Raw genomic sequence first — 26,790 nt, 5'->3', positions numbered from 1 at the left:
GAACTGTTGTGAAAGTTACCTAAAAGTATTGTGATATTATTTACTGCAAGTTTTGCAGGCGTCAAGTTACGTAATATGCCTCTATTCAGCTAAAGATTAATTTTTGATGTTGAGAATCACTTTCCGTTAACTAATTTGCCAATTCTGTTCATCATCAGACCAAATATTTGAAGAGTATATAATTTTCAAGGCGTTAAGACTCACCAATTGTTGTTAATGTATTAAGATTCGACGTCTTTAGCGTCGTTCAATTTGATGTATTAATGTAAATCAGCAAAGTCGAGCAATAGTCATCTTAATGCTAATAAAACTATTGTTATTAGCTGAAATTTTCTGATGCTTCCCTGGCATGATTATACCTCGTTGAATGCTTTATAGAAAAAGAATAAACACTGCTTACTAGTTCAGTGTTTTGCTTAAAGCAAATTTTTGTAAAAAAATAAAGGCAGCAAAATAGAGGTTTTTCTTAGACTGAATGAATTAATTTTTTTTCCTTTTCCTTTATTCTTTTCTTGTCTTTTGTATAGAATTTCTTAGGTTTTTTTCAATCTATAGGAATTCAATTTGAGTAGCAGCTATCGCGGGGAATGTGAAAAACCGATCTGTGAAACTCTAGGTATGATTATCATGTTTGATTTTATTTGAGTCAGGTTTCCATATAGCTTTTATGCATTGGCGACACATCGGCGATGCATCGGCGATGATTCTTTTCAGCCTTGTTTCTCTTTAGCGATGATGCATTGGCGACACTCTTAGCCCAGGCCATTTAGGGAGCCTTTTGACAACAAACCGTGCCTAAAGGTGGGTTTCCACTTTATTCGCTCTGGTCGCACGACTGAGCGAATGCACATTGGGGCATGCGCAAATTAAACTTCCTCAATCGCTGCGAATGCGCGACCATTCGCTGAGTAGTTCAACTCAGTTGAACTACTGGGCGACTGGTCGCGTTCGCCGATACGATGACTTGTTGATTCGATTTCGCCAAGTTGCGCGACCAGAGCGAATCAAGTGGAAACTGGCCTTAACGAGTGGGCATCGTGATTGATAATGGTTTTGATTGGCTAGTGTCGGTCATATGTTCACACAGAGTTGCCGACGTGTTGGCGATGCATGTTTCCATTAAAATTTTCAGTCATCGCCGACGTCGCCGACAGAAAAAAGTTACAACAGATTCAACTTTTGCAGGGCATCGCCGACACGTCGGCGACAACCTTGTAGGAGTGTTTCCATTAAACTTTAACTCGTCGGCGACCTGTCGGCGATTCATAAAGTTATATGGAAACTAGGCTTTACAAATTTTTCTTGAAAAATTTGCCAACTTTTTTATATATTAATATGAGACCTTTTCTGTACTATTGGCACTTGCTACGCTTTAAGAATCTTCGTGCATCGAAGCAAGGCTGCAAGGATGATATTGGATAGCACTGCCAGAGCAATTTCATGTTAGCATTCTATCACTAAGTAACTTACGAAATGAGTGGGTTAGGTTTAAATTTTTGAGTATTTTTCAACTATCTAGATCTAGTTAATGTCAATTGGCATTAAGGGAATGAAGGAATTTACGCATAACGGAAAGCAATCAACGCAATAACAAGCTGATTCTGATGTCTGGTATTGAGCAGGTAAATCACGTTAAAGGGAGGGGGATTGCAGGAACAAGGCTTGACACAGCTAACTATAACAAATGTTACCACTAGAACTGAAATACCTCATACTTCTAATATTAATTTTAACAGCACAAGTTTAGGAAATTCAAGTATAGTATGCCCCCCATTGTTCTCAGAATCTCTTTTCATGGCCACGATATTCATGCATCGTTGATTCAATGCACAAATAAACAATTAGAATGAAGAACCACAATAGCGTAATTTCCCTGAGCATCATGAAGGGGACAGACTGCCTGTAAGATATTCATAAATAATTTAGGGTTTCAAAGATAATTGCTTAATTGCATTGTAGTTTTTGTGCAAAAAAATGTAAATAGAATGATTTAGTTAATTTTAATCTCTGTTTCTGATTATTTATATTATAGTCAAACCGCATACTCTATTTTCTTATTTTTCGAGGTTCGGTTGCAACAAATCTCCTCCTTTGCAGATATTTTTTTTCATACAAGCTGTTTCACATTTATCTCTAACATACCGAGATATTTATTTCCTTCTTCATGCACACATTATTTCACCATTTGGCATTTGTAAACCAGTGCTTTTCACAACTTTTCCAAATTTCCTTGTTACCATTCCACACTTCTGACCCCCCAAAATCACGTCCCCGCTCAAAACATTGACAGTTCTTACAAGTGAGTCAATCTAACTTTCATTCTTTGCGAATAACTTGAAATCATCCATGAAAAGATGATTCACTTCTCATTTCCCCTTTTCGAGATGGTTTCAAGCCTAATACTTCCTCAAAACCATGGACATCAGTAAGTCACAAATAGGATTGGTGACAGAGAATGGGACAGGTAGTCACCTTGAAAAATTCTTTGCTCAGTCTTTACTCCTCCTAATTCCTCTTTTCCTGATTTTAACCTAGTTCTCCAACATAACATGATTTTTCTTTTAGTTCATTGATATTCTCCAACTTCTATTATGTCAAGGCATTCTGTTATCCTTGAATGCGGTATCATATCGTAGGCTTTGCGATAGTCAATCCATGCAATTGACAAGTCTTAAGGTCTTCCCTTACAATTTTTGATAATGATCAAAAAGTATCTGATCTTTTGTGACTCTTGCTTTTCTTTTACCCCTCTTTTGTTAATCTGGGAACAACTCCCTCTCTTCCATATAAGAGTAGATTTGGTCTGCAGCTGTAGCTGTCAATACCTTCAACATAAATCGTAAGCATGAGATCGGTCTGTAGTTTTCTACAGCATTACCTCTACTTGGGTCTTTCAAGCACAGCACTGTTTTACTTGTAGTCATCCATGTCGACACTTTACCTTACCATTTTACGGTATTCCCGTTCTTGTACTAACACTGGTTTTGCTTTATTCAGCTACCGCTGTACCACTGGACACCGTGAACATTCTCGGGAAAAGTAAGCTCTCCAAGACACTGTCAGGCCCAGCGACCACGAGTGCGAGCTCTCAGACCGCCGTCTTGTCTTCGCTGCATAATTTCGCTGCATCAAAAGACAAGGAAATGCAAAAGCTACCCGCTGCCCACGATAAGGAAAATCGTGAAGCACCTGTGTCGAAATTTGTTGGATCAAAAAATGTTGGACAGATAGGGTCGTTGATAAAGGATGAAAGTGGAGTTAGTGCTATTGGTGCTCAGGAACCGGAAGCTTCAAAGGAAAGTCAACGTGAATTACAAAAGAAAGGCCCGCTGAAGCTGGAGCCCCAGAAACAGCTCAAAGAGCCGCTCAAGGCTGGTGCACAGGCCCTCAAAGAACGAATAAGCAGTTTTTCAACGTATCGTCCACGTGGGAAGACCATTTCCGCCTACCCAGTGTCAAAGATTCCCCAAACTGGGGCCGAAAATAAAGACAGACTGACGTTGCCAGACAAGGGTTTCAGGGCGTCGTTGAATCCCTACTTTGTGTTTCTTCAATTCTTTTATTCACCATTCGTCAATGCTGGGGGTAATGGTAGGCCTTTGCTGCTTGGTTGTGGAGAGGTGTGTTTGATTATTTTAGTACTGTACCGCGTGTTGAAGGTCTTAACTGGGAACTATCAGCCACAAACGACTGTATGGGTAATCTATGAGTCGTTATGAAACAATGTAAGAGTCGTTTGCGTATAAGTCAAATAGCTGGTTTCATTAGTTAAGTCGCCTGCTTTTAATCCTGATGGTCGCTTGTTTGATCGAAAAGGACTTCTTGTAATTGTCAATATTTTTCCAATCAATTCTTGAATGTTAACGCAGGACATAGATAGATTTCTATCATTAGAGTTGTTTACCAGTTTAAATTATTCATGTTAATAAAGAGGCTTTTGGGCAATCAAATTTAAGTCTAATCATGTTACTTTATACGGGTATTGGATAAATAGCCAACTTTGTTATGTCTGCTGTTCCCCAACATTCGAGTCAAAGAGCTTTATAGTAACTTTCTAAAGGCTGTTCTTAATGACGCATTGCTAACAATCAGCCATTGCGCTACGCAAGCATCCTATAATTCATTTTCGGACAGTCTTAAATCACTTTTAGTTAATCCGTAGAAGTTTATTGCCATTCTTTGGATCGTCGCCTGGACAATTTGCCAACGCACGCAAAGGCTCATTGTTAGCAATGAGTCTTTAAGTTCAAAAATATTGATTTGAAATATAATTTAAAGCACCGTTTCCTAGAAAGAAACATGCATTTCTGCTGTTATGATTTTTTATACTTTGTAGAGTGTTGTATTTGCAAGGCCCGTTAGACCCTTACCTTTAAGATAAACATTTTATGTGATCAAATTGCAATTCAAAGTATGCAAGTTCTGTCCTAAAAAGAAAGAAAAACTTGCGTCTCAATTGCTCATAGGTATAATTATAAATAACTTCCATTGCAGGTCATTGAAAGAGCTGTGAGGATGCTTGATCGAATCCCGCCGTATGACCATCACAAAATAGGTGTTCTCTACGTTGGCCCTGATCAGGAATCAAATGAAACCGCTATTCTAGCCAATCAGTTTGGCTCGCATAGATACGTACAATTCCTGAGTGGCCTTGGAAAACTAACAAGTTTATTAGATTGCTCTTACACCGAAGTGTACACCGGAGGCCTGGATCGAAATGGGGAGGATGGAAAATTCGCGTATTCATGGAGAGACGATATTACCCAAGGTTTGTGTAAGCTCAATACTGTATCTTGTTATGTTTGAGTAAGGTTGAGGCTCCTATACAATCGGTACATGGGGGAGGTTCCTGATAGAGAAAATAAGATTATCGTCATGATATATTGTTAAAATGATGACGCACAATGAATCCGGTTCGATATTAATTGATGGAAAGAGCTTCGTAATCGAAGTTGTTTGGCAACACGGAAAATAATGAATTTAAGCACAAAGTCTTTTAGGGAGAGAAGAGCTTTTGTTCCTTTTTTGTTCCGAAGCTATTGTTTGCTACTTTTTGTATATTTTTATACCGAAACTTTTTGGAAGCCTTTGGTATTCAAAAAATCTTTCTATTTTTTCATATCTTTTTGTGGTATTTTTAACAATAAAGGTACAACGTACTAAGGCTGGAGCAACTTCTTTGTTTGATCCGCTGGCGGTTTCTTAATGACAGCGCATTTTATTTGAATGATGTGCAGGTCACTATTTGAATCTCAAAGCTGTATTTGAATGTCACGCGGAAAATAGTTCGTCAGATTTTTTATAATTACGAACATAAAGAAAACTAGGGTGCACTGTGATGGCGTCGCCTAGCAAAGTGACGCTGCCTATTCTTAATTTTTCATTAGGCTCTTAATCAAAGGCTTTTATCTCGGTTATATTTTACCCTTTGGGACATACTGTGATTTTAAAAGGACTTTATAAATTCTGTTTTATTAGCCAAGCCGACAAATCATTTCTCTCTCTGTTCTTCTTATTTGAAATTTTCTTTCTTCAATTGTCCGTAATTCGCTTAGCCATGGCGTAGCACTGTCTTCGCTTTCTTTTGAGCAAAGGTTTTCGGACAGAAGTAAGTTTTTACACATGTCAAGTCTAAACAGGCAAATCTTTGGTCTGATAGAGATAAAACTAGTTGCCTTATCTTTGCACTATAGTCCAGGTAAAAGTAGTAGCAATTTTTTACCAAACTGATCGTCATCATAATAGCATGCTTGATACTATCATTCATCTAAGAATCCAAGTAATGATATGACACGCCTTGATGCTCTGTGTTTTATTTCTGTGTATTTTGTTAGCGATGTGTTCTTCTTTTAAAGCCTGGTATTCGATGTCTGTTAGTGATGTCTGTTACCAGCATTTAAAAGTTGCCACGAATGCCTCAGTGGCTTTATATTCTTATTCACTGTTTAATAGAAAAACGTAGTGCCAGTTTTACATTTGAAAATTGTTTCGGGTGTTGATTCTACTCACAGAAGCACTTTGGGATGCTGAAATTGTGTTAATACCCTTTTGTTCTTAGAGAATGTTGTTCTGAACTTTTCAGTTGACATATGTGGCATTCCTTGAGTTTCATGGACACTTTCGTGCAGCTTCTGCTGCATGTCGTTTTTGGATCCCTCTTTTCTTTCGCACCATTGAATCAGTCTTGTGCCTTTGGCAGTCTGATTAAAAAACACCTCCATTCAGCGTGGAGCGACATTTTATAATTGCCACATTAGCTATTTTAAGTTTGCACTGTGCGTTACTGGGACAGAGAGAGGCGAGGAAATGTGGACATGTCGTCCAAACAGTTAGCACTATTGTTATAGAGAATGTGGGGATGTGACAACCCTTTGGGAATGTTCTGCTTCAAAAACAAAGGGCCTTTTTTATCTAGGAGTGCTTCGTTGGCAAATTTTCAACCTTGTCGGCAAATAAAGGATGGCTCACCCACTCTGTCGGAAATAGGACCAAGAAACCCCTCTTGAGCACAATAGATAGCGACGGCTCTGAAAACGCTTCCAGGTGAAAGAAAACAGATTGCTTATCTTTTCCCAGCGAAAAGGAGACTGATCTTACCTGACAACAAGTTTTCATCAAATAGACTTTTTATTTGCCAGTTTTGTTTTACTTTTTTCGTGCACTGTTATCATTTTTGGCCTTTATTTGACATTTTTATATGTCTTCTAGACTGTATACGGTATTATCACAGATAAAAGTCCTTATGGACTTGTTCGGTTTAACTTTTGGAAATCTCTGTTGAAGATTTCTTGCCACTGTCTCGAAACAACGAATATGTAAACCTCTTCAGGCGATATACGCAGGATAAAATAATCATCTTGGGAAAATTTCTCTTAATCCCGATTAGACGAGAAAATATCCTAAATGAAGTTTAATGCTGCAGCTGCTGAATCTGGTATTAAACAAACTAGAACTGTTTTCACTCTAAAGCGTTATGTTTTTACATTAATAATTGCATTGTGGTCCGTTGTCCGTGCAGGTCAATTCCAACAACTTCTGATGCTTCGGAGGTTTGAATACTTGCACTTAGAAAGACGGTCAACTGATGACACAGGCTTGTAGCTAGTATGAAAAAGGATTTCATTTTACAGAAAGCCAGGGTAAAGTTAAGATACAGACGATAACAATTACAATCGATAAACTATGTTTAAACAACCAGATGTATTCTGCACGCATAAATATGCCCCTCAAAGAAGACTACATTATGCCCTTACTTACATGGGTTAGACTAAACAATTGATCTCTCATAGATCTGTGTATGGGTTAATCGAGAGCCTTTAAGTACAGAGAAAGGGTTCAGAGCGACGTGCCCTATAACACCAACAACCTATGACATTTGATCTAAAATTCTATACATTATAAATAAACTAATAATTAGACCTTGATCAGGAGTTTCTAAATTATTACCAAAGTTCTAAATCACAACTATCGAGTGACGCTTCTAAGCCTTGTAAAGCCATTCTTTACTGGTGAAATTATGAGGCTTCGACATCTTCCTACGGCGTTGCAGAACTCGAGTGCAACCGAATCCGTCCACGGGGACGCGAAGAACCCTTCTAAGAAGCCGCAATGACCCCCTTTGTCTGTAACCACTTCCAGGCAGTATGGGTTATTTCTTAAGACCACATATGCCGGGATCTTGTCATCTAATACCGGGTCGTCCAGTGAATTGATAAACAGTGCTGGCGTGCGTATGTTCCTTATGAATGTCATTGGATTGTTTATTTTCATCCACTCACTGAAACCGTCGTATGGGCTCGTATCCCAATGCGACAATTGGAGAATATCATGCAAAGAACCGTCAGTGTCGTGATCGCCTTGCTTTTCGCGGAAATGCATGCAAGTACTCTCTCTAACAAGCTTTTTGTAATATTGATTCACAACTTCTTTGTACGGCTTTTTGAGACCAGAGGTAAGTACCATCTCCAGATCTAGAGATGATGACACAAATACTGCTGCTGTGATTAGACTAGACTTTCCGCGCTTTCCCAAGTAGCTGAAAATGGGACCGGCGCCGAGCGAGTACCCTACGGCAAACAAGTCACTAAAGGGACTTACATTGTGAATATAGTCAAGTGCCTCCTTGAAATCGTCAGCATCCAAAAATGCAGCAAACTGCCTTGTTGTTAAGGGTACATTGTGGCCCCGACTGTTATAGACGACCGGTTGGAATCCTTCTTTGTAAGATGCTTCACAAATAGAGTAAACATCTGGCCCGAGAGCCCATGTACTGATGATCAATATCGGGTCTGTGTTGGAACGAGCGCTTTTTATGTCCCGTGCTTCTGATTCAACATACCACTGAAGCGAGATAGTCCCACCATCTCTCATCTGTATATATTCTGTTTTGAACTGAAATCTGTGGTTGAAAAAATGGCCCAAACATCCTAGAATTGTCTGTATATGTGAATTCGTCGCCCAGAGTGTTGGTTGATATCCTGCTTTTAATTTCTCGCATAACGACAGTATAGCAGTGTTCCGTTTGTTTTTCTTCCAGTACAGCTTTGAAGAGCTGTTTTCGTTATGCTTAGCTCTTAAAAAAAGGCAGCACAAAAAGAGGAGCAATGTTAGCAGAGCCTCGATGACCATTGCTTTGCTCTGATTTCTATCTCGTCACGTATTCGACTGGTAGTGCGTAGACCTATCAACTGGACAAATCAACTGTTTCCACGCATCACAGAGGTCTTTATATCAATATGTCGACGTTGCTCTCAAGAATAAAAAAACCTTTAGATGTGTCGGTAGTACCTTGTCGGAAAGGCTTCTGCACTGTCTATCACTTTGCATAAATAATTCAGAGATAATAAGTTATTCATAGAGAGATGTTTCTCTGTTTTGCTTGACCCCAGCTCCTTAAGCAGTTCGTTCAAGCCGCTTTTACCCTCCTATTTTCTTCTGGCTTTCACCGTTAAGCGAGTTCACGCTCTATGACCTCATCTCAGATAGCTAGTTTTCTCCACAGGAAGATTGCCAAACCTCTCTTCAGTCATACTTGCGCTGTCAATTTGATCATCTGCGTTTTAAGGAAAGACGCTGACAGCACAAAAGCCTGTTGCAGCCTTCTTTTTACTTATGGATGATTAGAACCATGATGGCAGCTTCGTTTCACTATCAAAAAGAAAATTTATATCCGATTAGCGCAGAATGGTTCTCTACGTCTGCGGGGAATAAAACTAAGATGATCGAGTTTAAGAATATTATATTCCGTTCGCCTGTCGATTCCCGTTCAAAAACACCTTGCTACAACCCACTCTTTTTATTATGCTCTAACTGTTTTTCCTTGCTGTGAAATAGAGGCTTTCCGTTTCGTTTCCTTATCTTCTAAGCACTTGCAAGAATTCGCTGCTGATTTTTAACCGTCGACGCGCAAATCACTCTCAAATAACTACGATATATTGTAACTCCCATGACTGAAAAACAAGGCATTGGCTTGACTAGCGAATGAATTGGTTTTTAAAAAGTCCACTTTGTTTTACCAAAGCATGTCATTAAGTTAAGAAGATTTTGTAGGCAAAATACGAACTTCTCAAGCATATATTAGTTTATCTCTAGATACACCCAGCTTTAAGCATAAGCCTGATTTGTGAAACAATCGACAACACGTGCTCTCATTGAATTTGATTTAAACCCAATACCGAGTATTATTCGGAAAGAAGTTATTGTAGTTCGTAGGAGTCCTTCGCATTTAACTACGGAAGCGATAGACGGGAACAAAGCAAAATGATAAGGAAAATCAAATATAAAATATAACAATTTTAAAAACCTTAGATTGGAAATAAAATATCTCAAGAAGGTTATCATCTCTACTATGCGTCTTCCGTGGCTGTTTTCAAGCTAAAATAAATTAGATTGACCCGAATTGCCATTTATCTGTTTATATTTCGGTTCTTGGATTTACTGGCTCTTTGTATGGTTTTCCTAAAGGCAGAAAAAATACGGGGGAGATTCCAGAGATAACGACATATTCAAGTGATTATTTGTGGTAATGATGCACGTTTCAACACTTGCCGCTGTGATAAAGTCGTCGACATAAATACAAATCTATCTTTTGTGATTTTATTTGCTGTAGATTTTGACTTGATATGAGGGACGGTATAACTTGACTTCTACAGCAAGCTTATTTTAAAGCAAAAAATAAATGTTTCCGAGAATTTCTTCGGGAGGATATCCAAAAATGCCGGGTTCAGCTCGTCATATAGTAACAATTAACGAATGTTTGAAAATCAATAAATTTGTTCGTCTAAAGAATTTCAACTTGTCTATAGATAGTTCTAAATAACGCTTATTAGAACGGTAATGTCGTAAAAGCTCTAACTTAAAAGTATTGTTGTTATTATTGGCAAAGCCGGCAATCTAAAGATATTCCAAATTTGTTCCCTTGTTACAAGAGCAAAAGAAAGTGAAACCTTATTGGAGAAACCCTAGGAACATAATTGTTGCCACCAATGCGAAAAGTTTCTTGAACGGACTTTTCTTCTTCCAGGTGCACATTCAGCATTATAAACTTTATCGATTTTGATTATGGATGCAATTAGTTAGCGATGTGAACTTGTTCTGCTTAGTTTGACTGCTGACGGGCGATGTTGACTTGCCATTCTCAATTCAACGTCAATAAATCTTATTCATTCCTGAGTTTCGCTCTGATTAATTATGTCTCAACACGTTTTCTAAACTTGCTATAATTAGGTCTTGGTTGAAAGAGAAAACGAAATGCTTTGAATCGATATCATGTTTAGAACTTAATCTTCAAGCAGGTCCTTGAAAACCCACTTAGCTGAGGATAAATACTGAAATTATGGTTTTTTGCAGAAATTTTTTGCAAAAGTCCTTTTACCAACATAATTAAAACACTTTCTCTGATAGTTTACAATCCTCCAATACCCGTCTAGAAACATTTTTCTCAATGCTATGAGATTTTCCCTCTAGTTTGCAAAAGTATCAAAATACAATATTGTGTTCATTCGTATAGTGTAATATTTAACAAATTTTTGCTTCACCGATTTTTTCCATGTTTCGAAGTTTTATATCTACGAAATACTGCAAATCTTTTTTCAAGAAAAAAGTATGTAGAATCTGATAAAACCCAGGTATCACTTTTCTAGATCTCTAAGTCTTTTTTTTCTCTACCACTTTTTCCTTTCTGATCGATTTAAATGTAGAAAAATGCGGATATAATTTTTAGACATGAGACTTAGTTTTACCAACATCAGACTACGGTTTTTATTTTGACAGTAATATATAAACTCACCCATATATAAAAGTGAATTGTGACAGAGTTGACTCCTGTTTCAGCGGCAAGCAATTGGTGAAGAGTGATCTATAACTATTCTTCGTTAGTCTCTAGTCGACGTAAAACGCTTTAAGATGCTTTAAGCTAGCCCAATCATTTCGCAAAGCAATGGAAATTTCACATCTTTACTGTTCATTGTTTACATTACTGGCAGGTCGACCATTGTACTGTAAAATGTAATGAACCAATTTACCTGCAGACAAGACCAAGGAAAGAAGCTGGAAAAAGCTAGTATTGATATACATATTAGGACGTGCCACGGGGGTTTATAACACCAGCTTTTATGTATTATTCATGTATTTTTCTATTGTCTCGTGACGTTATGTTACCAGGGGGCTAGAAGCCACACGTGAAAGCTTTTTGGTTTGACAGCAGTAAGGTGATCGGCAGAATTTGCTGCTGCCTGTTCACATCTGAGTTAGATATGAATTTAGGTAGCAAGGATATGACAACAGGATCTAAACATCTAAGCAGCTGATATAATTTTCAAGGATGGAAGGAGGGGGTTTCAATAAGCGTTGTTCCAATTTTTTTCACTGTGCGATTATTTACATTTGAATCCGCGTTATGGATACTGCTTTCTCTCATTGTGACATCGTGGCTCCGGTAAGCGAACAGAAAATTGGCTGGTATTTAGTTTAACAAAACTAGAAGATTTTAAATTGCCAAAGAATAAAATATTATCAAGCCTGTCACCCTCTGATCTGAACATGTTGCAAATGGGTGTTTACTCCCGAGAACCTGTTTTGTTCGATAGTAATTGAATGATATCGATAGTCGTTTGCTCTCACATTAGGTTGTAACTATTGACTAAAGGTGATAGGTTTACGAGCATGTAAAAGTGGCTTTGAAAAGAGCAAACATTCTAAAGACACATTTAAGCTTTCTAGCTGACACTCAAATGTCAGATTAAATATCGAAGATTCTAGGCTTGGAAATATATATACCAGATGCAGATATGAATAGTCCATTTTTAGTTTTATGCCATCAAAATATGAATTAGGATCAAAATTGCTTGTTATTATTTTTGCTCTTTTAAACCCTTGCTTTTTGGCAAGGGCTAAGTACATGGAGCGAGCTGGCCCGGTCGCCAGGGCTGGCCCAGACCACTGCACTGAGACTTCTAAACGACTAAATTGAGAGCGCCAGCTCAGCCTGAAAATTGGCAGTAAAGATTTCAGAGGATAGATTAATTTTAATCATGGCAGCAGCGCTCGCCAGGCAACCGTTTCAACTATCGTGGCTTTGATTCAACAGTTTGGGTTGTTTACATGGTAGTTACTTCAGCTTCATTGATTGTTTATTTCGTACTCATTTGTATTTGTACAGTTCTTGGAGTAAATCTTCGACCATTTCCTCACTCCCCTTGAATCTAAAAACATCTTTATCCATGATAATCTTATTATAATCTTGGAATTCACAGCCCACATTGAAGGCTCGCTTGTCTTGAATCGATAACATGAGCAAAAACGTTCAATTTCAGTGCGATTTGTCAGGCTAGCCAGGTAAACAGAAGAGGGGATCCAGGCTAACCGGGCTAGCCCGTTTTCCATGTAATCGAAACTTTGCTAAACACAGAACATGCTGGTGATACCACCAAAAAAGTTCCTCCTTGGTTACCCGGGCAGCCCACTCTAGGGATTCAGCCCTTTTGTTGAGATGTTTTGCAGACCTCTCCATTTTAATTTTCACTTGCATGTAAACATGGCCTTTGTCAAAATTCAAATAGTTCAATTTTGTTTTACTTAAACTATGTATATTTATATTTATAATTATAATTTATAATTTTACTTAAACTATGTATATCCATTTATTTTTATAAATCTATCGATTTATGTGATATATAACATAGTCTGACAGGTAAAGTTGGCAGGGAGAGGGGGCATTATTTCCTTGTTCGGAATCGAATTACAGTTTATCTGAAGAATCTTTCAGAGGAACATTATAAAGTTGCGTTTTTACCGATTATATTTTTAAATTAAAAAAACTTTGTAGTAGAGGGCTATTGAGAATCATTTTAAGTGCTAATGAGTTAAGAGCTATTGAGAAGCCTTTGTAGCTAAATTAAAACTTTGTGCTGTTCGAATTGTCGTTGAGCGTTTTGATTGATGCAGCTCCACGCTGGTCATTTTCTTGCCGACAAAAGTTGATGCTTCATTTTATATAGAAGCTGTTTTGATTATTTACTAATAGCTTACGGGCATTAATTTTTCATATTTGAAGCCCTTAGTATAATGACAAGTCTCCGCCTTTTTGAAGGAAAAAAGCAATTTATCAAACGTCAGCATGCATTTCGAAAGTTGCACAACACGTTGACCTCACTACTCAATGTCACTGACTTATGGTTCTCAAATGCCGATAAACGAAAGATATATCATCATCACCATCATCATCATCATAAAAAATTAATAAGCAACAACAGCAGATTAAACAACAGAAGCAACAATAGATATATAAAAGATGCGAGAGTTAATAGTGTACAACCAAAAGCAATGAATGAAAATCTATGCCTAGCAATGGAGATTCGATTCATTTTTACAGAAGAGTTTCCAATTTTTTGCGTTGTCTGAATATTTCTCTTACAAACTTGGCAACATTTGTTGTTAGTTTATTGTGTTTACTTATCCTCATCAAAGAATCAAATTTATGATCTGATAGATATCGGGTAAAATAATCAGGTATGTAGTTTGTTCTTGAATCTTTCAAAGCAGGGCATTTAAGTACTACATGATACTCATCTCCAATCTCGTTTGAAGAACGCATATCACATTTTCAGTGATTCTAATCAATGTTTATCCATCGATTAGAATCACTCAGTCTCTACCGGTAACCTATGATTCAAAGTTCTGAACACCAACAAAGATATTTCGATAGATTGGTTGGTAGTACATTCAAGTAATTCTCACTTTCAAAACCCGATTTGATACGCTTATACATTTGACCTTTGTGTAATTTTTCCATATCAGAATTCCATTGTTGAATGAATTGGTCTTTAAGGTTCAATTTAATTACTGCAACTAAATTTTCAGGGCTATTGAAATATACGTGCTCCAAATAGAGGATAGTCCTGAGCTATCGAGGATATTTTTAACATACGTGACCCATTTAATATTTTCGTTTTTAGCTAAACTACTATACAAGATATTTGTTAGTTTGCATTTTTTTACCTCTGACCATCATTCTTAATTTATCGTTATGGATACTGGTAATCTCCCCAATTCCCCATCATATACCGTATAATTTGGAGTGGACTTTTCAACGTTCAAAATTAACTTGTAATACTGCAGTTCTAGTTGATCTAGTAGGTTTGTTTTCTCAATCCCCCATACCTCTGCTCCATAAGGTATAATCGGAATGACAAATGCATCAAAAAGTTTCAGCTGTATATTTACCTTCAAGCTCATATCCCTAGCTCTGGAAATAACATATCTTATAGCCTTGCCTGTAATCTTATGTGTCTGATTGCACCGAGAAATCTTCCATAAGTCTTAAAGATGACAATTAGATATTTAAAGGTGAAAATTAACTTGACCTCAAATGAAAGCATATCGAGCTTAAATAGCTGAGACATTATCAGTTTTTTAATATTCAACACAGTTTTCGAGTTATTGAGCGTCAAAGTTAGCCACCGAACAATTTTCCGAGCAGGTACGAGTTTGCCCGACCCTTCCGCATAATCGTGACGTCACAAACACCATGTTTAAATCACTTGAGCAGCACGACAGTCTAGAAGGCCGCAATTTTATGATTTTGCGGAAGAGCATCGATACATTAATTCAGTAGGTTTTGGCTCCATTTCGGCAACCTGCTTGGAAAATAGATTATAACCTCTTTGCAAAGCTTTCATAATAAGATTTGAGGCCCTTCCTCTGTCTCGCAGGACCCAGTGTGTGGCGGGCCAACATATCAAATAAAGGTAGTGATATATGAATTGGCAGGATTTTTAATATTCTAGAAACCTAAGCAAAATACTTTTATTTTGTTAAATGCGGCTGCTGTTAGACTTATTTATCAGGGCTGCCCCCCCCCCCCCCCCGAACAAAATTAATCTCGGTCTTTGTTCCTGATAAACTTCAATATACGCAGTAGAGATTTCGAATTTAAGTCACTCTTTTTCGGCATATTCTTTATTCAATCACATGAAATATTTTGAGGGGTTACGAACCTGGCACGGTCGAGTCGCTATTTGCAGGAAAACAAAATTTCAACTGCCAGGCCGCTGCACCCCTGTAACTCGGGTGAGCCGATGAGTTTGCAAACCCAAAAGTATTATTCATGGTTTATTTCGATGTAGAAAAAATATATTAAAGTAATAATATTTTGGATTTATTCAAAAAAATTGCTAGATTCATGATAAAATAAAAGAATCCTAACATTCGTCCGCAATTCAGATGTTTTGTTTGTGCTCCTTGCAAATTTAATCTATATTTTGAACTTGTCCATGTTCATTCTTTCCAAGTCGTTTTTTATTATTTTTTTAAAGTTTGTTAATGTTTTCTTCTTGAAGCGTTTTGCTTTCGTGTCTTCTGAAACTGTGCTCTGAAACTGATAGTCTCTTGGTTTTGAACTTGGACCTTATAAGGAAGTTTTGGCTCTTTGTTGCAATAAACCACAATAATGCTACTGTAAATATTTTAACATCTCAGTGATTAGTTCACGTTGAAACTACAGAATTCTTTATCGCGCTAATCAAAATGTATTTTATGCGTATTCAAATGTAACATAACACTGCCTGAGATGTGTTGATGACCGACTCTCAAATTATAATGCAGTCAACGTAAGTCGACTTCATTCTTATACTAAGGGTTTTCTTTTGACATAGTTTTAGACAAGACAGGGTGGGAGTTTAGACAGGACAGGATGAGAATTTAGACAAGACAGGATGAGAAAACATGGCGAATGAAGTTCTGAAGTACCCTTGACCTGATGTGGAAGCTTTTGTCGTTAAACGTGAGAAACATAACGTGCTACAAACGTTAAACGTGCTACAAAAATATGTCTATTTTCTTTAGAATTAAACAATCTCTTGCACTTCTTTAATAGTCTTGCGCCTCAGCAAAGAGTTTTGGGAGTAAATGAGTTTTCCCTCTTAATCATAGAATCGCATATCTAGTCTTCGATAGTACTATAATCGTCACGCTTTTTCTAGGATACAGACGTCATCGTCAGTTTACAGCAAAATCCCTCCAACTACATTTGGGAAGCCCTGTTCGATTCACATTGTTGCATGACTCTTTTAATTCACATACATCGTCTCAAAAATGTGCCTTCTCGCTTCATTCACTTTCTTTTGACTACCATGAAATTTTTGCCATGTATAATTTTCTAGGACATAGATGATGCTTTCTTCCATTTCCTATGATGAGCCATGCAGATTGAATGTCCTTACAGAACTTTGCTTTACATTTTGCTGTAAAACCTTCCAACACAAGGCTTTACCTTTTCTAGAGAGAACATAGTCATTGCCATTTCCCGTGAACGCATGAAATTTAATCAAACTTCACCCATTTCTACTCGCGCAAGAAATCATCTTTTCTTTACGTGAACGTGTGCCGAAGACGCGATACACATGTTGTTGCCGTTCAATTGTGCTCGATAAAATTAAAAAAATATCTTCATCACGGAAGGTGAGCAGAAGATAACTTTTTGGATAACTTGAGCTTTAACTATAACTCACCGAAAAGGTTCAAATACTCTTTTTTCAGAACCTTGACGATATTGCTAGCATTATTGTGACTTATTGCAACAAAAAGCCAAGAATTTCTTATAAGGTCAAGGGTAAATCGGCATCACATGATCCTTATTAATTGCAAAAAGGAATCGTTTTCAACGTAATGTACTCAATAATTGTTTTACCTATGATTGTGGAGCAAATAATGTAACTTGTGTTGTATCAAAAGAAGTTTTTCTATTTCTCCTCCGTAGAGACATTTTCATGAGTGCTAACTGTTTCACCCAGTTTTCACCCCTTAGGTCCCATCAGATCACCGTTCACCATCACTTTTTTGAACCCCTACATATATGGCTACTTGAGAATAGCCCCTATATATTTGAACCCCTACATATTCGCTTTCAGGTGGTACCTACTTAAAAAATGACTTGATCTATCAGGTGAGATCCGCGAGAAAGGCAGATTGGGCCGCGACAGATGGGATGGAAAATAACCGTGTAAACCCATCAAGTGGGCTAGCCCACTCACTGAATGTCATTGCGGAAATTGGCGCCAAACTAAACCAAATCAAATTGTCGAACGAATCAACAGCAACAGCTCGGGGTGTTCTGCTTAAACGTAGCAAAAACAAAAAATTTTCCGTGATTAAAACTTTTTCAAATTTTAATTATGTCTTCTATGGCGTCAGAAAGATTTACAAGATTTTCCTGCCAAAACAATCATAAAATACGCCTATTTCACCCAAATAATGCATGTAGATGTCTGGAATTAATGAAAAGTCAAAAGGAAGGCCGACATTTTGAAACAGGTTGTGCAATACTTTCGTGAAGGGGGTGTATTATTATATGAAATAAAACATTCGCCTCATCGTGAAAAATTGCTCGAATATTAACATCATTCGCCTCAACCTGAAGAAACTTGAGTGCTCAATTTCGAAGAGTGTTTCTTGTACTTTCTGTCACTTGAACGAAAAATCCCATTTTCACACAGTTCTTTGTTAAAAAAATTAAGGAAACCAAGGTGAAATGTGCGATGTCATGGGAAATTTTTAGACCAAACAGATGTTATGCTTAAGACATGACTTAGTCCCACATGCCTTTGGCACACACAACTGTGCAACGCTAAAGAAACAGCGGTGTTTCTGAGTGTAAGACGACTACATTTCTGTGTAGCTGGGTAGAATAGATGGTTCGTGTGAACAGAAAATTGACTCGTGCTGTGGTGAAGGCTCTCACTACAACTGATTCAAAATATGATTTTATATATGCGAGCATAGAGTTGTCAAATGATGAAGTCACAAAAATCTATTTTTGGAATTTTTTTTTTCCATAACCTGAAAGAGCATCATGAAATACCTCTAAATCTGCAAAATCAGTTAAAGGTATCACGAATTGGCTGAGACATGACCAAAGAAGCACAAGATCTTGCCCCATCAAACCTCTGTAATTTGGTCTCAGTTCATAACTTTATGAACTGAGCCAAAATAACTGTAATCCGTTATCAAACTTCAAATCTTCTATTGGCCATAGCTTACCCAATTTTTGACAAATTTAACTAATTTTGCATATACAGGGGTATTCTATGGTGTTCTTTCATGTTATTTGGTCAAAATTCGAAAATTTAAAAATAGTTTTTTTGTGACGCCACACTTGAGAACTCTATTACAAACATTGTGAAAGCCTGGCTTTTGGTATATAGTATTAGAAATCGGGAAGTTAAGTATCGACAAGATTTCGGTTTTGGTGTTTTTGATAAAGTGAATTTTTCACAACGTACCCCTTCGATTTGGCTTTGCCCTGGGATTTCAATTTAAACCAGCGTATTCCAATTCATATTATCCCCAAATGAAACATTTGATGTTGTTGGGATCCCGCTTACGTTTACCCTTAGCACCCTTTCACTTGAACTTTTGAGACCCAAATTTTCAAATATTCTTCACCTTTTATCGCAAGGTTATTGTTTGAGTTTAAAGGCAATCTGTCACGACGTTGATTGGTTATAAGAACAAAGGGATTTATATTGTTTCCAGTCCCCCTTTAATTTATCGCATTGTAAAAAATATGGCGGAGCGCTGGAATCGTGTTTAGCTATTGTTCCAGCTATTGTTCTCGTTAACCAATCCACAACGAGACAGATTGCCTTTAAGGTTTCAGAAAAACAGTGACTTTCTTTTGGGTAAAATAAGTTTTTGCAAAATATTATCTTTGAGGAATCCGGCTGTTCAGACATGATATTCCACATGTTAATGTATAAGCCTTTTGCTTGTCTACTTCTTCAAAAATGTTTTTATTCATTTTTAATTCTTTCTTGAGTCACTTTAACTTGGTTTTGGCTAGTGAACCATCCAGGTGAACTAGTCTCTTCTCTCAAAAGATTTTATTGTGAATTTGCCGGGAGCCTCTAACTGGATTAGCCCGAAGTAATTATTCGGGAAAAGTTGCCTTGCTTTATTATTTCTTTTCTTTTTATTCTGCGGTAAAATTTGCCTTTAAAAGAGAAGCACATTTTGAAATGAGGTCAGTTGACAAAATTTAAGCAAGTCTTGAGTTATCTTTTTAATTCTCCCCTTTCGCTTGCTTCAGCAGTCTAGCACTCCAGATGCTGTCATCCCAACCTTTAAATTGCCTCGCTAAAGGCTATGATCCGTATAGAAATGCAAATATGACTGCCTGTGTTTCAGGCTTAAGATATTAATTTTGTTTTTTCCTTGTTCAGGCACCGTGCGCAATTCTCAAAGTAGGTGGGCTGAAAAAGGTGTGATCGAGAATTTTGAGACCACGCCCTTTAGAAAGCCGGAAAATGCCCCTTTTAGAAAATACTTGCTTCTTTCTACTTATTATTTATACTTCTACTTCTTTCTACTCAGTCATGATTTACGACTGGAAAAATTGGGAGCTTTTGCAAGTTAAAATAAATCTTGCCACAGAGTCACTCTACAGTTATTGCCACACCGCCTCAATTTCTGTCGCAGTCACTTGCCTACAATGTTTTACCCATCCTGATCAGTGGCGGCGCCAGCCACTAGGCTGTTTTGTGGCAAATGCAAATATTTCAAGGTCACGCACGCTCTTTTTACTGTAAGAAGACGCTCTTTTACCAGTATTGTACGCCAATTTTGTCGACAAGGAAAGCCAGTATTGTACGCCAGTTTACCAACAGGGAACGCCAGTATTGTACGCAAATTTTAGTGACATTGAATTTATACCAAATACAAAATCGACCCTGCTTGAGAACTGAGGGGCGCATTTTTGGGAACTTTACTATGTCCAAAATTTGTACACCCCTCCCAGGTCAATACATGCATGCAATGGAAGCTGTGCAATGCAAGATCCATATTATGGGCTAGGCAATTAATCAGAATATTCCGACAAATCATGTTACCTTTGTAAGGATCGTGCCCGGCGTGTCCACTGTCATTCAGAGGTGTAACCAAGCTCATTCGGAAAACTTCCGAGAAAGGCGTGGTTTTTTCCACAAGACTAGGTCAGGGAAACTTGAAAAAAGAGATGCCTTTGGGAATCTCGAAAAAAAATCACTGAAATAGGATAATTTTTAAAACCAATCTAGGAAAAGATTCCTCTTTGCTGACAATATCACAGCACTGATACATAAAATCAAATCCATGCATGTAATTTACCCATTGATATAATTTTTTAACCCAAAGATTTTTTAGAGAAAGCACCACTTCAATTTGATTCAATACAAAATTTGGAAGAAAAGTTGACATCTTGTGAAATTTTGGCAGTTTTGTTTGAAAATGTGTTGCTTTTTCACTTATCACCATTCTAGACAAACCTATAAACCTATAAAAGCACGAATTATATAACAAGAACTTCAGCATTCTACAATAAGTACAGTTTTAGCCCAAACAGTGTGACAGAATCACAGTGAAGCAGAGCAGGAACTCCTGTTCACTTTCTTCTTTTGTACAAAGTTCATTATTAAATAGTATTATATCTTAGGGCAAGCACAAAAAGGTCACATATAAGTCAGAGGAAAGGGGTTTTTTGGTTTCTTGGATGAACTTGGGTACACCACTGAACGAGAGTAGACTTGCCGGGGTCGAGTTAATTTTACAAGGTGTAATCAACTACGGTGTCGAGATTTTATGGAATATAGCATCAGGCAATGGTTTCAATTTTAAAACAATATCGTCTAGAAAAAGATGATAATTAAGGTGAAGGAATGCCTGCAAACACCCGTCTTACATGGTATAATATTGACAATCCAAGTTTTATAAATATTAGTACTTTGGATTATCCGACGCTGTATGGTTTAGAATTATTGGAAGGCCATTGATTCTGAATGTTATGTGTGAGACATGCCATTGTTTTAATAATAGAGCAGAAAAGGCTCCAAAGTTACCAGAGAGAAGCATGCCAGAGAAAATTAGATGTTTAATCTCGAGAATATTTTTTATTCGAAGCATCATCTAACAGTGTTTGTGTCTTTGTTCAGGCCTAAAGAAAGCACAGACAACTGAATGATTTTATCGATTGAGAAAGTTCTCAAAACAAAAATTAACTTTTGAACATTTTTTAGGTTTTTTTTATGAAGGTTATGCTAAATCTAATGCTCAACGAAATGGCAAATGACCTTTTGCTAGTCAGAAATTTCAAGCCTTTAATCTCCCTCCGAAATATGCGTCAATTCACGCTCCTGTTTCCTACGCGCCTTACTCCCAGTCAAGTTCATGATACTGAATGCAGCTCTTGCTAGCTGCAAATCTAAATTGTCTACAGCCGCTAGTCAGGCTGGGCCTTAAGGGTGTCGGCGTCAAATTAGAACACGCTTAAATCGGGCCGAATAGGCACCTGCTTGATAATTTAGTTTAACTGTAGTACTGCTCTATTCCTTGTTTAGAATTTATTTCGACTGGCTTATTTTCTTACACACCCAAACCATCTTAACGATGGGAAAGAAGCTTCTTCCTTAATACACGCCCCCGCAAAGCAAGTTTAAATCGCACCTGGCGCAGCTACCATCTGTCTGTCCTCTTGAATTGACCATATGACTTCACGTTGTGCTGCCCCAGTTATGAGTATGTCCCCTCAGCAATTTGTCGTACAACAGTTTGTGCACCAGCGTGTGAATCGCGTAAGGACACTTTTGCACTTGCCCTTGCAGTTTCAGGTTAGCTTATTTGCTCAAGTAATTCATTCTATGATGTGAGAAATGCATACTTCTTAATCGTTGCCCTTAGTCGTAATCCTAGCTTTTCCAAACAAAAGAGGTTTACTTGGTCTAGTCGAAAAATGGACGAAAATTGAATGTTGTGTTCAGACAAGCCTTTTCGCGTTGCATTTCAATTTCGATCCAACGTCTTAAGTCATACAAAAGAAAAACACAGCAAGAGAAACCAGTTTATTTGCTAGGAATCAAATTGTCACAAAGAAAATTATAGCCCCTCGTTTTTGGCCTATCTTAGAACGGATACACAGGAGAAGACCAAAATCTCTATGTTACTGTCTGGAAGGACGAGATATTAAGGTCTATAGCCATGTCAATGACTATCCCACTCCACGAATTCTGGATCTGTTTTCAGCGAAGCGACGAGGGAGTGAAGCGTTTCTGAATCCAGGAATTTATGATCTGCTGGCAGCGCATAAATTCCGCTTACATTTGGAACAGCAATGTTCCCAACAGTGGTTTCTGACGTAAACACAGCATCTAAAAGTCGGTTAGCTTTTCAAAATTTTGCATTATGTGCACATGCGTAGTCAATGTCATTCTTTTCACTTCGCATAATTGCCGAAACAGGACGGACGACGGTGAGGAGTCTTGGTCGAGCGCGGCCAATTAGGTCTTGGACATCCCCTCTGTCCTCCGACGGTGTTTTGGAACGGAACTTCGAAGATTTACCAGATATATCAGGTGGTAGGAACATTCATGATTGGCGCTAATGAGAATAAGTCATTATCTAATAAAAATCCGAAGAAAATTTAGAGAAAAGAGACAGATGAAGAGTGAAATGAAACTCTGGTTTATATGATGCAACTACCATAAATCCTTGAATTAGCGCCCTGGGGGCTTATTTATTTTTGATATTTTTGGATTGGGGCTTATTCGAGGGGAGCTCATAAGAGGGAGGGGCTTATAAAATTATTGTAGACATTAAGAAGATATTATTAAAAGACCTTGTTTAATTTAGTAGGAATTTCTTTATGAGCATTTAATTAATTACTATCAAAAGTATGAATTTGTTGTGGTAATTCAATAAAACACCATAGGCAACCTCAGATGGCAAAAATCATCAAATGGAGGGGTCCAATTCAAGAATTTACAGTAGCAGTAGGGGCTTATTCGAGGGGGGGGGGCTTATTGGAAATTTGTAGTTCTAGGGTGGGAGCTTATTCGAGGAGGGGCTTTTTCGAGGGGGCGGGGGTTTTAGAGGGGGGACAATTCGAGGATTTACGGTATGATATATAATGAGTTTCATTAAATGCGCATGCCCATTTGATGCACTTTCTTGTTGCTTCAGACAAGTAGATAGAATAATAGTCTTGAACAAAAGGAATCTAGGTTCGTCTCCCCAATAAGATAACAAAATGTTATTATGTATTGTTTCGCATTTATGAGCAAAACTTTGAATAAACAAATTCATTACGTGACAAATTCCAACGGATCAGGTGCTTCTTTTGGCAAAAATTTTAAAATGCAAGGGAATGAAGTTCAATAATGGTATTGAAAAAAGCAAATATTTTAGAACATACTTCAGCTTTTCATCTGACACTCTTAACTTAAAGATATACATATATCCAGTTGTGGATCAAAATAGGCCAAAAATAAACGCGAGCACATAACTGTTGAGGTTGAATTTCTGATGTGTTCGCTATTCTCATCATTATAGACTCGGCTCCCCAACAATAAAGGACCTGCGCAACAAAGAAATTTGCTACTTCTAGTTATGCAATAGATGTTGAACATGATTTACAAAAATCGCGCCAAGGGACCCAAAAGACCGGAAAGCATTGACCAACTCTCGCACTCTTCCCCTACAGAAATCTAAATTTGATTAAAATCTTTTCAAAGTAGTATGAAAAAAGTCGGGTGAAGTGCAAAAAATAGTTCGACCCCTGCGAGTTTGGAATTTCGAACTGTTACGTCATAAAACTAGAAAACCAAGACCATCTATCTCAGCCATTTTGTAACAAATTTCACTGCTATTGCGCATTTTTAAATATTTTCTTGGGTTATGATACACCACATTGGGCTATCCAGTTTGGTCCACTAACGGGTACTGCCTTTGTACAGCTGAGAGAGGCTTCACAGTTGGCACTTGCAGGAAATGCTTCAACCAGCCTCGAGGGTTGGTGTCGCCGCTGATTCTAGTCGTGTATGCAAATCGTGTCGCCAACAATGTATGGAGCATTTGCGAAGCTTATCATGTTCAAACTTCTATCGTAATGTTTACCGTGCTTTTCCAATGACGATTCAAAATTTGTCTATTTCGTGAAGCAATTCCCTCTTAGAAAAAATATAAGAGATTTCCTCTAAAATTAAAGGATTTCTACAGATTTTCTGATAAATCATTACGATTTATTTGAAAGGTTTATGAGATTTCCAACGATTGACTAGCCCCTCGACTTTGTTTCGAGAATGAGATGGACGATAATTTTCAAACATTCAAATTTCTTATTTTCCTTGACCGCAATTGGCACCTCGATAGAAACAAAAACCGAAGCAACTCATTACAGTCTTTTTTATGAAAACTAGTAAATTTAAGTTCAGGCTGATTGTTCTTGATTTCTTCGAAAATCTGAGACTGGATTGTGCTTGATTTGTTCTTAAATTTATAAGCTATACATAAGCAGTGTGATTGCTAGCTTTTCGCGCTTGGCAGTGTTCGGGCCTCATTTGCCAACAAAGTGCGTGACGCAACTATCATTTGCCGCCATGTTTAAATATTCACCGAAAAAGCACCCACACATGGCTTAAAACCCTCGTTTCTGAGATAAAGCGCAGGGCCGGCGAAACAGGGGGAGGGCAAGTGGGCCATGGCTTCTTCACTTTTCTGCAGAGCAAAATAATTTTTTCAGGCAAAGTGGAAAGATATCTAGTCTACCTTTCTGTAAGTAAGTGTTCTTAGTAATATTTTAAAAGTGACCTTAAATTAAGCTTGGTAGCTATGTATTTACCAAAGAAGACAAACAGAAAATTGAAAATAGGAATTTGGACAAAAAAGTCGGTCATTGTCAAAATGGTAAAACGAGTAACAGCTTGGCTCGAGGTTGGCTAAGGGAATAGATCGAGAAAACTGATTCAGAGAGACTTTGTTGCCTGCACCAAATGATGGAGTCTTGTTTTTTTTATAGCCTTAACTTTGCTCCTAAGGTCTATTTGTTGACGGAAAGTTTCGCGAAAACTGTTGAGGGAAAAGAAACTGCTGGAAAGAAAATTTTTGAGAATATGAGAAATAAAGTATTTTTGTTGCATAATCTTGAATTTTTGTTCATCATTCATTTTTGTTTTTGTTTGAAATAAAGAATTTTTGTTCATTTTGAATTGACAGTGATTCTTTTGATATTTCAATGTTGATGGTTTTGTTAAAGCTTGATTCATTTATTTTCTCCTCCATTTCATTTTCGCTCCTTTTAAAATCTAAAAAGCTTGATTACGAACTACAATTAAAAGGTTTTTCAAAAATTTGCAAAAACTTCTCTGTTACATGTCAACATTACAATAGACGAAATTTTGCGACACATTGATAAAAGAAAGCTTGAAAATATTTCCTCGGATTTTCCTTCAGTCAAAATCCATTTTAGATACTGTTTCTGGCCATACCTTAGATACCATATTTCTAAAAATTTTCTTGCCGCCAGACATGGTGGCCTTTCCTAAAACCTTTCATAACCTTGGTTGTTTGGCCCCTCCACTTTCAAATACATTTTACTGGTCCTTATACGTTGTTCAAAATTGCATTTTACAATAGCACAGCCTCAGCTTGTTCTTAATTTTTGACAAATTTTGAGGCTCGTGTTCTTATAAATTTTTTCTAATAAAAAGAGTGTAATCGAAAAAATTATTTTCAGTAAAGAGCCACGATTATTTTGCAAACATTTCAATTTTTTATGTTCCTTCACCGCAGATTTCTGCTTTGGTACATAGCTGTACTGTATTGCCATCAACATTTTTATCTAACATCTCGATAGAAACAAAAACCAACACAACCCTTACCTTTCCACTTTTCTTTCTCTGCCGTCTCGTCTCGTATTTGGTTTCGAGCATATAGTCATCAGCTAAGCTGTTACAGCTTCCGATTTCCTTCTCTGCATCCTCTGCAAACATTCCAAAGGTTCAAAGTATACAATAGATGATTGTCGCCTTTCCTCTATTTATGGCATAACGAGCATGTACATAATTGTAGACCTGTTTATTTACAATGTAAGCTTGCCAATTAGCTGCTGGGAAATAGGCATCTTTTGTTTACAACTGAACACTAATAGCGTCATTACTGATAAAAGATTCGTGTTTGTTCGCACATAAAACAAAGAGATTGGGGATCTCTTCTATTACAAAAATGTTGCCGTCTGATTCTGGAATTCATAGGCGGCTTTGAAGTAGATGATCTCGCCTTCCTGTGCGTGTTCCTCGAAGGCTAGCATCTGTTTTTGCATGTTGGCGGCCAAACGCAGTTTTTTTCAAAAAATTTTTCTTAAAATGAACGAGAAGTTAGGACAAGAATTCGGGTCCGGGCTGTCAAGTTCTGTTTTTGAGTGCCGTCTCTTGGTTTCTTTCTAAAAGCGTAATGTCACAGCTAAGGCTTGGTTTATATATATATACATATATA

At 37.4% G+C, this 26,790-nt stretch overlaps 2 protein-coding genes across 5 annotated transcripts in view; one reads left to right on the top strand and one right to left on the bottom strand.

The window, feature by feature from the left end:
* Positions 1 to 26,790, top strand: part of LOC135691788 (tuberin) — a 92,039-nt gene that overhangs the window by 51,778 nt on the left and 13,471 nt on the right. For both annotated transcript variants that reach the window (XR_016144535.1, XM_065209760.2), the window contains exons 38-40: positions 556 to 616; positions 2,998 to 3,620; positions 4,495 to 4,768. Coding sequence is in view for 1 of the 2 variants with exons in the window: in XM_065209760.2 (XP_065065832.2) it covers positions 556 to 616; positions 2,998 to 3,620; positions 4,495 to 4,768 (958 nt within the window). In the remaining variant the exon portion in view is untranslated. The remainder of the gene's footprint in view (positions 1 to 555; positions 617 to 2,997; positions 3,621 to 4,494; positions 4,769 to 26,790) is intronic.
* LOC135691791 (protein ABHD15) lies at positions 7,096 to 26,295 on the bottom strand. Of its 3 annotated transcripts, none has more exons than XM_065209767.2 (2): positions 26,178 to 26,295; positions 7,096 to 9,147 (listed from the first exon to the last, which is right to left on the bottom strand). In XM_065209767.2, the coding sequence occupies exon 2, from the start codon at positions 8,626 to 8,628 to the stop codon at positions 7,465 to 7,467; it is 1,164 nt and encodes a 387-aa protein (XP_065065839.2). In that variant the 5' UTR covers positions 8,629 to 9,147; positions 26,178 to 26,295; the 3' UTR covers positions 7,096 to 7,464. The 3 variants fall into 3 exon arrangements, with proteins under 3 accessions (XP_065065839.2, XP_065065838.2, XP_065065837.2); XM_065209766.2 differs by lacking the exon at positions 26,178 to 26,295 and adding an exon at positions 21,970 to 23,025; XM_065209765.2 differs by lacking the exon at positions 26,178 to 26,295 and adding an exon at positions 11,288 to 13,155.

Source organism: Rhopilema esculentum, chromosome 13, assembly GCF_057945365.1.
Source record: "Rhopilema esculentum isolate cy_ngs chromosome 13, ASM5794536v1, whole genome shotgun sequence".
Classification (NCBI taxonomy): Eukaryota; Metazoa; Cnidaria; class Scyphozoa; order Rhizostomeae; family Rhizostomatidae; genus Rhopilema; species Rhopilema esculentum.
The sequence above is the reverse complement of the archived record's forward strand: the minus strand, read 5'-3'. Positions and strand labels throughout refer to the sequence as shown.

What these genes read in the sequence shown, in the direction of transcription:
- LOC135691791 (XM_065209767.2), bottom strand. Translation starts at nt 8,628, where the DNA reads ATGGTCATCGAGGCTCTGCTAACATTGCTCCTCTTTTTGTGCTGCCTT.